Below are 12,809 nucleotides of genomic sequence, written 5' to 3'. Positions count from 1 at the left end.
TTCGCGTCTGCCATGAAGATACAGGCATCCAATTTTTTACCGCCATGTTTGAGCGCTATCTTGTGCCAAACTCAGCGTGGGAAGGTCGTAGCAGCGCTGTTCCTTTTTTCTGCCATAATTTCGGCTTTGAATTGACAAATGCTAGTTAAGGTACTTTTGCAGTTATACTTAATCCTTTAATCCCTAAGAATGACCAGCATCAAATTTCTCATTTCAGTATCACTCTTGCATCACACTTTAAGGAAATGAGAATATAGGAAACAATCGCTGACTGAGGAAGCTTATGATTGTCAATTAAATTGTCCTTGTTAGTTCATAGGAAATATTTAGATAATAGTATGGAGAATATGCATATTAATGAAAGGGTGTAAAGGCTTCCAAACTTACGCCGTTATCAAATGACGGCCGGTTCCTATCGAGATACAATCGACTCAAAACAGTTCTCTGCTCTGATGCAAGTAGTTTGTGAAGCTCATTCTTCTGACGCTCTTCTTCATCATCTGCATGCGTAAGAAAGAGAAAACAATTAAAAAGCGAAAAAAATGGCACTAATATGTTAAAATGTCATACTTAAGCTCAATTTCCACAGTTTTCTCCAGTCCGGTCTTCGATCCTCCCGAAAAAGACTTCCCGGGATGAGCGCAGGCTCATTTCCCGAACGGCGGGTGATAATCGAGCCTACATTACACAACACTGAGTGACAACCTTGATAACTACATTTGAGGATTTAAGTAGATCACTGCCTTTATAAACCATAGCCAGTGAGAATTGTAGTCAAATACCTGGCAAGCTCTACATGCCGAATGAGCAGCTGGGAATTCAGAAGCGGAAGGAAAGTAATATTTCAACCTCTGCCACACCTATTATGCATATTATGTTGGTTCGTATTAAACCCGTCGAAGTGATATAAATCAATGAATTTTGAATATATGAAAATCATACATGTGTATTGCGGTTTCATAATATGTATGAGAGCGAGTAGAGAAACCCTACTTAATGAATGTAAACGAAGAAGTTAATTCATACACGGGTCTATGAATTGTAACTTCTTCGGTTACATTCATTAAATCTGTAAACCAGAGTAGCATCAAACCATGTCTGATTGTCCAGCTGGTTGCCGTGTGAACTTTAATATATTTTAAACCCTACTTATTTAGTGGGTGAAAATAAGGCCTGAAAAAAGAATGTAGGCCCGTTGGCGATTTGGACCCATGACCTCTGCGATACCACACATAGACTCCCGGAGTGGCATCATTGACCTTTGCAATGCCGGTGTAGTGCTCTACCAACTGAGCTAACAAGCCAACCGGGTGCTGGTCATCTATAACGGTTTATAACGATTACTGTTCAGAAGCGATAACGAAAATCTCCTTTAAAAGCAGGCACTTTTAATCGGTACAAAGACGGTAAAACGGTAACGGCTTAAAATACAAACTCAAAAACAAAAACCTCCAAAATGCGACTAAAGCTGAAAAACACACTCGCGAGAAATCGTACGCATAACATGCTTACGAACTGGTCAAATTTAAATGTCTCAGCGCGCGCGCGCTTATCGCACGACACGCCAGTCCGGTACTTTATTCTTAACAATTACCATGCTCAGGTTTTACACAAGCACTCAAAGTTTACGATCTCTTGACAACTCTGTGATATATTTCTATACATATTCTGCTAGAATTTTATTGTTTATACAGGCCCCCATTGATACCAGCTTGCAGCTGAATTGGGCCAGCCTGGTTTATTGCCAATGAATAAATGAAATAACTGAGAAGGGTAACGTGACTTATTTGTCTCGTTATCAAATTATCGTTCTAAGCTTCCTCGATGAGTAAAAAAATTAAATGAAAATTTCATAAGAATTACCGGGACAGTGTGTTGCAAATTATTAGACCGCACGGTCAGTATTGGTTAAAGATTTTGTTATTCCTTACAATTAGGCGATTCCGGAACACTTAAACTTTCCCAAAGTGTAATAACCCTTATCGTCTACTCTGTCTTTGTCTATGTCAGTATCCCTAAACGTTAGCTGCTTAACCGGCAGATGTGTCTTGTTAGTAAGGACACCACTATCTTCACGCCATACATTGTCATTCATACGACAGTTACACCGTTCACTGTTTTATGCGCATGCGCTCGTGTGTTCTTAATGTGCTGCACCACTCCGGTAGGTCATTTTCTCAGAATTAGTTGAAAGCCAAAAGCCATCCATCAATGCAGAAACAAAGCACTCGTAGTTAATGAACTGCTCACAGTGCGGGTAAACATTGATGAGACACACCAGTTGAGATATGCTCGCTCCTTTGAAGTACATGTTTCGCGAGTAGACTCCCGGAGTGGCATTATTGTCCGCTAAAGTCTTGTTTTCGCTGTCGTGACTGTCGTGAAAGTCACACCAACTCCTTGTTAATTGTTAATTTTGTTACTTTCCTGTCCTTTTCACACTTGTGTTTAGCTCTTCCGAGAACTAAAATGAAGAAAAAAGGCTGACAAACTTAACCATGCGGCCAGGTTTACACGCGCTCCTACACGCGTGTTACCGCGCATCTGCAAGTGTATTATGACGCAATTTGCGTCACAAACGAAAAAACATTACTGGGATCGAGATGAAATATGGCGGCCTTTTTGAGTTACATAACAAGATGAATTTGGAAAGAACTGCCTATTCTGATACCGCAGCAGAAACAAAAATGGCATTTAAGAGATTTTTCAACTTCCAGTTTATGTCATCTGCTGTTTATGTTGCTTGAATGAAAAATGTGACTCGTAAAGCAGCTGATAAACTCTTAACTGGAAACCACGTGAAATCTTCACGTCAACTGGTAAGGTAAACTTTTACTGACTTTTAACACAGCGTTACGGATACATTGAATCATTTTTTCTCTGCTTCCTGTTATTTTTAGTTGCGAAGCAAGCCTGAAATCTTTTCGGATTATTCTGATATTTTAATACTTTTTGTGCAACTTTCAATGTTTAGCGAGATATTCAAGTACGTTACTCCTCCAGGGAGCTGAGTTTGCAGCACAAGGTTCTCAATCGGGCTGAACACATTTCTTGATTGTTTTTTTCAGTTTATGTCATTCGATATTCGTTAGTCGGCACTATCTGAGAAATAATTGTATAGCTGGTAGTTAATCCGAAATTGTCAGCATATTCACATTCTTCAATTTTTTAAAACTGTCCAATTAAGGATTAATTTGAATATTATAAGTATCCAAATTAGTCCTAATTGAACAGTTTTGAAATATTAAAGAATAATAGCTTGACAGAGTAAAACCCAATTATGGCTGACTAGGTATGAGTAAGAGGACTATATGCTTGTCCAATTTTGGAAATAATTGGATGCAAAAAAATTTTGTGAATTTTCCAACTTGAACGGCATGTAGTCCTATTACATTACAAATATTGCAACTTACACGTAGACACTAAACTTCGGTAAAGGAGAATAACTAAGGGTGGGGTGGTAGTACTTGGGGTGCTGTTGGCCTCTCAGAACCCCAATAGTCTATTCTGCAGCAAATTATGGCAAATATAATTGTCATGATCCCAACTTGGTCACCTTCTGTTTCTGTTTATACATCTACCTTATAAAGCCCTTAAAGTAGATCATCCTGCCATGACCCATGACCCCTGACCCCTTGTGCTGAACAGATCTTGAACTGTGCACAAGAGATGGGTGACTAATTACTAACCTGCAATGGAGTCAGCTTCACCAACAGAGGCTGCTCCTCAGTCCTGATCTGGGATGCTCAGTCCTAGTCCACCAAAAAAAGGAGAAGGGTGTGAAAACTGTTTCGGAAACAGAACTGTCATGCTGCACTAAACAGATCTTGAACTGTGTACAAGAGATGGGTGACTAAAAGCTGACCCACGATGGAGTTGGCTTCACTTGCAAAGTCTCTTCCTCAGTCTTGATCTCTGAGATGCAAAGACCTGGTCCACCAAAAAAAAAAAAAAAAAAAAAAAAAAAAAGGAGAAGAGTGTGAAAACTATTTCAGAAACAGGACTGTCTTGCTGCGCTAAAAGATCTTGAACTGTGTATAAGTAATTCTGGATAATCCTTTCGTTGATATTATTTTTCTGTCCGTATTTCGAGGCGAACTATCTCAGTGTGCAGCTCAGCCAACTGTTAGCCATGTACGCACAGCAAAGCAAAATTTTGCTTTTCGGGAAAAAGAGAGCCATGTTTATTTGCGGAAGTAACTGAACTCGTATTCTTGGAAAATAGTTTGTGTCTAAGGAACTTTAAGGCATCTATAGTCATAGTAAACTTACTACCCGGTGGAAAAGTTGAGGTTCTTAGCTCAGTAGAATGTATGTGCAGAGGCACTTGAATGACACAGGATTCATTCATTGACATAAAATTTACGAGAACTTAAGGTTTAACACATATTAAACTGTGTTTTCTGCGTAACAGCATGACAAACAATCCGTTTATTGTTTTCCAGTTCTTCACTACTTTTGAAACTTTTTCAGTCTGCCAAATAATACAAGTGTAGCTGTACTTGATCACTTAAAGTTATTTTTCACAATATTTGAATAGATCAGTCATTCTTCCTGCTCTTAGAGAATGAGGTAATTGTGTGATACATTATAATAAAATAAGACTGATAAGACTGCTGTTATTTTGATATCTTCACTTGTAGGTCAATAAACTCAAAATTGACAGTAATAATCCTGTACCACCTTCTGAACAAAAACCACCTCAAGATGACAATGGTATGATTCACCTTATAACATAGAGCTACATGACCCTATGATCCCAGTGTTACTCACTATTTATCAATATTCACCCTTTAACTCCCAGATTAAATTTGTAATTCTCTTTACTGTCAACCATAAAATTCTTTTAATGTTAGTTCAGAGAGTTAAGTATGGGATTAATTAGTCATCCTCAAATTGATATTTTTCTTTACTCTCATCACTTATCTGGTTGATATTGTATTGATATTGTAAGGAGAAATTTTGTCTTGGTCACTCATGGGAGTTAAAGGGTTAATTGAGATGTATAGCAATGAATATGCAGCTATACCAGATCAGTTAGGGGATTATAAGGTGATCTAATACCAAATTCTGCAAACTAACATCACAAGAACTGTATGGCAGACAGTAAGGAGAGTTGCTAAAGAGATCTTGGGAGTTAAAGGGTTAAAGGATTGATTTTCAATGTAGTAGTTTAAATATTGCATCAGGAGAAATTCCCCTCTTTTGTGTTCTATTGGATGCACACACATCATGAACACATACAATGAGAAAATGAAGCAATTTTGCAAAATTAACATGAGTTGCATAAAATTACTAGTTATGGTACGATATGCATATGACACGTTGGTGAGAAAAATAAGATAACTTAAAGAATTTCACCTGACAAGAATCCTTTTACAGTTTTGGTTGCATCTTGTCGCATCAATCTTTGGCCAATTGCAATGAAATAGATAGCTGGACACCATTGCACTGGTTATGCTAATGCTATTATTGACTTTTCACTCAACAGAGACTGCAGAAGCTGTGGCGGAGGCTTCCCTATTAATCAAAGTTCTAAGGAATAAACTGGTCCAGAATAAGAATGAAGTTGAAGTGCAAAGGAATGATCCAAACTCTCCACTTCACTCTGTCAAGTCATTTGATGAGTTACCTCTGTATGTATGCCTTCATTTCAAGTCGTGATTTGAATTTACAGAAAGCTTAATATGGTGAAGACATTCTTTTATTGTTTTCTTCACTGTGAGACTCATAAAAAACCGAAAAACAGAATGTGTATGGAATTTTATTGTGTTTTAAGGAAAATGTCAGCTAGGGGTGGGAGAACTGAACCATAAATGGCAATGGTAACAATGGTTTGAGATTTTGAGATTTGTTTGCAAAACATGGTTGGTCAGATATTGATCAATATTGGTCAGAATCAAATTAATTGAGCAAACCTTTCTCTGAGTTTTTTTTAAAGCAAAAATTAACATTTATTGAAATTTGTCTCTCCAATGCAGACTGATGTTAAATTACCCTTATTGTAGTTAATATGCCACACCCTGAGTTTAGAAACTCAAATTTTGAAAAAAATGTTTTTTAAAAGAAATCCAATAAACTACTAGTGGAGTCTTGAGAAAGTTGCTTCATTTTGGTTTCTCCAACAAATGCGCACATGCACAAATTCTCCTACATTGAAAACAGGAATTCTTTGAATCCTTACCAACAATTTCAGATGAAATGATATGTACATCATATCTTTTAACTTAGACTTATGTTTGATCATATATTGATATTGTTCAACCAGTATCTTTTTCATTCCTGTCAGACTTTCAATGTGTACAATTTTTATGTAAATCAACTGGAAATTTGTTCTTTTGTTAGGTTGTTGTTAGCTTAGTGCTTTGGCATTTGATACAGACTTTGAAATTTTCTATTACTAGTTTTAACCTATTGATGGTTGAAGCATGTTTTCCAGATGTTCTCTTGGACCCCAAATTTGTTGCTTTAACTTGAATTATTTTGTGATTGTCATAACAACTTTCTTTATGATTATTAATGATACTTTTAGTTCTGATTTTGTTGGCTTGAAGATTGAGCTCTAAATGTTATGAAAAATGGTTTCCTTTAGGTCTGAACAACTGCGTAAAGGAGTTTATGCCATGGGCTTTAATAAACTATCCAAAATTCAAGAAACAGCCTTACCCATGCTCTTAGCAGACCCGTAAGTATTCACAAGACACGTTTTGAAATAGTGTTAACTTGTTGGATTTTATAATGTGCTTGTTTCTTGTTTGTGGAATATCAAAAAGACATTTAAGAGAAAAAAAAAAAAGATACTTCTATATACTTAGAGAATAACAGATGGGCCAGTGTAGATATCGAACTTCTTTGCAAGTGTTCAACTCTATATATTATGACTTAATGAATGGCAAACGCTCTGTCATTCCTTTATCAACCTGACAGGTCTGACAGAATGGTATGTCAGCAGCTGATGTGTCAGCAGCTGATGTGTCAGCAGCTAATTGGCAATATTAATTTTACACATGTGTAGTTACCACTTTTCTCAGGGCTGGCAACCCTTGTGAAACACCGCAGGTCATATGATTAAAATGAATTTATGCATGTCCTGTTCAAATGATGCCTGATTGTACTTGTAAAGTCTGCCTACAAGAGGGCATAGTAAGATTTTTCATCATGATTCAATCAAGACTGAAGAGCTTACCCTGCCTTCTATGCCTGTTTTTATATTGCTCCCCTTGGCTGGGATACACTTATCAAGTGTAGCAAATTATCCCATGAAGAAAGACTCTGTGAGAGTTAACCCTTTTACTGGGAAGATCCAATAGTTTTTCAGCATGCCACAGTAGTGTATTTCTTGCAAGGATTTGATAATTGCTTTGCATCATCTCTCTATTTTTTTCAGGCCAAGTAACATGATTGCTCAGTCACAATCAGGAACTGGAAAAACTGCTGCCTTGGTGTTGACTATGCTAAGCAGAGTTGATGCTACAAAGGCCTACACACAAGTAGATAACCACATATTTCTATCATAGCCAGCAATGCAGTTGTCTTATTAGGGGGAGTTAACGTTACAAGCTCATGATCGTTAATCCACTGGATGTTAGTCACCCCCTTTATTACAGATTTCTTTCTCTCTCCAGCCTTCCACCGCTGTAAAAATCAAAACATGACAGCAGCAATTTTCACCAAGAAAATACTGAGCACTTGCTTGCCAAAATTATACCTGTTCTACAGGCTATTTCTATCTTGGTGATTTTAATAATACCATAGTAGTAATTTTCCAAATGGATGGTTAAAAGTTCTTGAATTTTCAGATGAAGGAAGATAATTATAAAATGATAAAAATTGCATTTTTTCACAGTTAAGTTTTACACATGCTGATTGAAATGTTCTTGTCAAATATGTATTTGATGTAATTAGAGGTGTGCAGTGGGTTAATAAAAATGAAGGTGAAAAAAAATAATGATTTTGATGTAGCAGTTACCATTTTCCATGGTTTCATGTTGTTTGTTTTCAGGTGGTGTGTTTATCACCAACATATGAGCTGGCATTACAAACAGGCCAAGTTGCTGAAAAAATGGGACAGTTTTGTCCAGAGATCAAAATCGGTTATGCAGTAAGAGGAGAAAGAGGTGAGAAATTTTATCAAAAAAATAGAACTGCCAACCCTTTACACCCTACATCAGTATGAAAATTCTCTCCACTGTTCTGTATACATTTTCTTAAGTGCTGAAAAGGAGAATTTGTTTAGCAATCAGAGGCTTCTTTAGTTGGTGATCATTTCCTTAATTCTTGTGACCTTAATGTGTGATCCAAGGTGATTTTGTTAGGAGAAATTAAATGCTCATCACTCTCAGGGGTCAAAGGGTTAATAGCCAAGAAATACTGATTTAGTGAGTTCCCTTGAAACAAAAGACGTGCAATTATTAGCAAAGCAAATTCTTGCCAAATGTAAATCTGAAAAGAGCAGCCTTTTTTACTGTTACATTAATAACAGAACCATTCTTTTTTTAACAGTTTCAAGAGGCCAGAAAGTAACAGATCACATAATATTTGGAACACCTGGCACCCTCCTTGACTGGATTTTAAGACACAGAGTTCTGGATCCAAAGAAAATCAAGATGTTTGTGTTAGATAAAGCTGATGTCATGATTGCTCTAAAGGGACACCAAGATCAGTCAATTAGAATACACAAGTAAGTCTTGAGCTTCATATTTAAGGTGGATAGGTCGCTGTATCATGAAGTGACTTGACGTATTGCTTCTCTCCCCCTCCCCCTTTGGATGGAATGGTGGCATATGAAGCATTTCACAAGGTTTCCCTGACAGTTGGGAGATGCAGTGTCAGTGCGCTGGACTCAGGGTTCAGAGGTGCAGGTTTAAGACCTGGCTGCATCATTTTGTTGTGTTCATGGTCAAAATGCTTTACTCTCACAGTGCCTCTTTCCAGCCTGGATTACAAATGGGTGCTGGAAAATGGTCCGGAAAGCCTGATTAAATTTTGGGGTGGGGGGTTTCCTCACAATGGACTGGCATCCATAATCCTCCAAATTGTTTCATTCTAGGCAAATGAAAAAGCTGCAGCTGGATGAGCCTTTGGTTTGAGTACAAACTTTACCTTATGTCCCTGATATCACTAGGTGTAAGTCTAAAGTACTGTGAGGGGAAACTGGAGGCCTATCCTGGAAAAAACTAAATGACTCAGCCAGGTCACAAGTCAGGAACTCTTGAGCCAGAGTCCAGCACACTAACATCTCCCCACTTGTCAATGAGATGATGTACAGTGCAGATATTGTTCCCTTACTTTCCTTATCTCAGAATATCCCCAAGAGCTTGATTAAGGTATTAAACAATGTTCCTTTGTTTCCAAGGACTTTACCCAAAGACTGTCAAATGCTACTTTTTTCTGCAACATACGATGATGAGGTGATGAAGTTTGCAGAGTCTGTTGTACCCAGTCCAATGGTGATTCGACTACGTCGTGAAGAGGAGAGTTTAGACAACATTAAACAGTACTATGTTGTGTGTCGGAGTCAAGAGGAGAAATTTCAGGCCCTTTCAAACATGTATGGAGTGGTGTCCATAGGACAGTGTATTGTGTTCTGTCAGGTAAGTATGGTTAACACTGCCAAACCTTATCCTCTTCTCTAGAACTGTGTCAACCAGTCAATGACTCTAAATGGGTACAGTTGTGACAGGTTATGGTTGTTGTTGACAGTCCTGAATCTTAGTGTGCATTTTACAATTTGAACAGTGTTCTGCCCTTTTGGACCAAAAGTCTAGGATGGCATTTGAACTTCGGCATAGAACAGTGCACATGTGTGAACTGTGATTCTGGGCCTTGACATCCTGTTGGATTATATTGTATTAGATGCATTTCTACAATGTTGATATTCTCAATGTACGCATTTTTTTTGTACAAAACAGGGTAGCAAAAGGAATAGATTTTGTTTTGAGAAAGGGAAAGGGTCTGAAGGCCTAATGCAGTCATCATCCTCAACATTCCAAGGATTTTAAGGGGAAATTGCTTTGCCTGAATTTGAGTTCAGGTTTAAAGTGTGCTGCTAAGGCTGTACTTGATGAATTTTGACATCAACCAATTGACCCCTGAGAGTGACTAGAATTTAAATTCTCCTTACAATATTAACCCTGAATTACACCTTAAGGTTACAAGAAAAAAGGAAGTGATCATAAAATTAAAGAAGCTCTTGATTGTTTAACCAATTCCCCTTGTTAGTGCCATAGAGAATGCAAGGTGAACAGTATGGAAAATATGCATAAAGGGTTTGGGTGTAAAGAGTTAAAAGAGGTTTTATTATTTCAGACCCGTAAGGCAGCCTCATGGCTCTCACAGAAAATGAGCCAGGATGGACATGCTGTGGCACTGCTATCTGGTGAGATAACAGTGGAGCAGAGGATTGCAGTCCTAAACAGATTCTGTGATGGCAAGGTGAAGTTGCTCATCACAACAAATGTCTGTGCCAGAGGCATAGATATCGATCAGGTAAAGAACTAGCTTGTGTATGTGAGACACAAATACTGATAGCAGGTGTGGTTAAGGGGGTCCTGTCTTTCTGCTGTTTCATTTATCACAATTAAGGTGTTAGGTTTTTAATGGCTCATGTTTTACTTGAAGTGATTCAGGGATTGTCAGAATAACAAATAATGGGTTAAGCTCCCCCCTCCCTCAAAAAAAAAAACCTACCCCCACCCCCCACCCCCCACCCCACGGTAGTCACACAGGTATTTTTTCAGGTCAGGTGATCGTAAGGTGTCAAGAAAAATGATTTGTCATGGTGACACAATGAGTTGTGTTCCCAAATGTCTGGAAGACTCTTGTGGAGGACTTCTTCCTGGCAAACATCTCCCCTGCCCAAGCATCAATACTGGTTACACCCTTATTTGGAGAAATTAACTTGTAAAAGTGAAAGAAAGGTTAGCCAATACAGCAAGGGGTGGGAGGGGGGGTGCTGCTGAAAGCTAGTGTCAGTGATGCAGGCTTTTACAGGGTTAGGGGGCATATTTCCTAAGTTGAGGGGAAGGAGGTCTTTATAAAAAAGCTGTCAGTTGAATGATAAGATTTGGGTTTCTTTCGCAGGTGACAGTTGTGGTTAACTACGACATGCCAGTGGAGCCCACAGGCAAACCGGATTTTGAAACGTACCTACACAGAATTGGTCGGACAGGCAGGTTTGGCAAGAGTGGCATCGCAGTGAACTTTATTGATGGTCAGCGGTCTATGGCAACCATGAAGAAAATTGAGGTACATTTTGGGAGAAAAATTACACTTCTCGAGACCAATGATGTTGATGCAGTGGAGAAACTTGCATAACAAGACATGTCTCTATTGCCCATAGAGTTTTACCAAAACAAGACGACGTCCGTTTCAGATGCACTTAAAAAGTTCTCCATCGTAAGGATACGTCGCCCATTTGATAGCCATAATCTTCAGTTTCGTTTGTTCACATTTTGAACCCTTTAAACTCGAGGGTTTGCTTCCTCTCTCAGCCAATCAAATCGTATGACAGTGACTTTACTTTCCCTTAATTTACACGTGTAGTTCCTAGTGTTTTGATTGGCTTAGAGCATTGGAATAACAAAAGATATTTGTTGTTGCCTCTTAACTCTTCAACATCCAGCAGTGAGTGACTCAAAACTTCTCCCTGTAATATCTTTACATTATCCAGTAAACAGGTAATGAGAACACTCGAACTTATCAGGTTGAAGTTATTGTGGTCTTAAACCAAATTCTTCAAACCAACTTACGAGAAAACGTTTAGGGAATTAGAGGGTTAAAATGGATTGTATTTTACTTTCTCTTTCCACGTCATTCGCTGTTGATTGGTTACTTAAAAACCTTTTTATAGAAAGGCTAATTAAAAATAGTTTTAAAGCAAAGGGACTTGTTCCAAACCTGTATTAAAGGAAATCTGTTGTTTAGGAATTACATGTAGAACTTAAACCCTTTGAGTGTGGTATTGGATCAACTGATAATCCCCTTATTGATATTTTTCTTTATTCTCATCCCTTGTCTGCGTGAAATTGTATTTACATTGTATGGAGAAACAACGTCTTGGTCACTTGTGGGAGTGAAAGGGTTAAAGCCGAGACTTAACTGGTTAGAACGATCTCTTTTGAGTTTGACAAATCAACAGCTTCTTGGGTACTGCGACGGCAGTGATGTTCATTATGTGTTGTCGATATTTTTTTATGTCTTTTCTGTATTACAAAATAAAAAAGCTGTTGTTAGCAATGAAGTGACTGAGAAACCACCATACAGAAATCAAGCTTCAAATATGTTTATTGTTCAAATGGACAATTTTTCCTTAGAACTTGTTCTTAGCAACTAGACTATAGATATATTTCAATTTAAATTCACAACTATAAATTTACTTTTTTACTCCTTGAAATTGAATTTCAACTAATCCCATAGTTATCGTTTGACATTTGAGAGAATCTTGTAAGACAGCCAGTTTATACACAGCGCTGACATAGATTGTGTAAAAATGATCTTTGTTAAGAGTAGCCTGCGGCTCAAGGTGTTTTTCTTCCTTTGTTGTGTTCACGCGAACAAAGGAGGGCGAAAAAAAAAACGCGGGAGCGCAAAAGCCGTTCCTTTTATCTTCTTTTTCGCTCTTCGAGCGAAAATATGAACAATGAGCACATATTTTATTACACGTTCTTTGATGTTAGCAAACCTGTTCGAGTACGTTTATATGGCACACATTTCATCGAGTAATCGCGAGGAATGTTTCAGCTGCTTATAGCCAACTTGGAGTAAAAACAAAGTGCCGATTTTGGTAGATCAGCAATGAAACGATAATG

The 12,809-nt window shown here is 37.9% G+C and overlaps 1 protein-coding gene across 1 annotated transcript; it reads left to right on the top strand.

Annotated features, from left to right (window-relative positions):
* The first annotated feature begins 2,571 nt into the window (after nt 1–2,571).
* LOC149041113 (ATP-dependent RNA helicase DDX19A-like) lies at nt 2,572–11,882 on the top strand. Its single transcript, XM_089214412.1, has 10 exons — nt 2,572–2,819; nt 4,644–4,716; nt 5,492–5,636; nt 6,593–6,685; nt 7,388–7,490; nt 8,003–8,117; nt 8,503–8,680; nt 9,356–9,593; nt 10,309–10,533; nt 11,083–11,882. Exons 1-9 carry the CDS (start codon nt 2,748–2,750, stop codon nt 10,498–10,500), a joined length of 1,209 nt encoding a protein of 402 aa, XP_089070538.1. The 5' UTR covers nt 2,572–2,747; the 3' UTR covers nt 10,501–10,533; nt 11,083–11,882.
* Nucleotides 11,883–12,809: the final 927 nt, after the last annotated feature.

Source organism: Pocillopora damicornis, chromosome 8 (genome assembly GCF_964200805.1).
Source record: "Pocillopora damicornis chromosome 8, jaPocDami1.2, whole genome shotgun sequence".
Classification (NCBI taxonomy): Eukaryota; Metazoa; Cnidaria; class Anthozoa; order Scleractinia; family Pocilloporidae; genus Pocillopora; species Pocillopora damicornis.
The sequence above is the reverse complement of the archived record's forward strand: the minus strand, read 5'-3'. Positions and strand labels throughout refer to the sequence as shown.

Excerpts from the sequence above, each read along its gene's own strand:
- LOC149041113 (XM_089214412.1), top strand. The coding sequence starts at position 2,748 with ATGAAAAATGTGACTCGTAAAGCAGCTGATAAACTCTTAACTGGAAAC. Across the intron at positions 5,637-6,592 it reads TCATTTGATGAGTTACCTCT|GTCTGAACAACTGCGTAAAG; the intron begins GTATGTATGCCT and ends GGTTTCCTTTAG. Across the intron at positions 9,594-10,308 it reads AGTGTATTGTGTTCTGTCAG|ACCCGTAAGGCAGCCTCATG; the intron begins GTAAGTATGGTT and ends TTATTATTTCAG.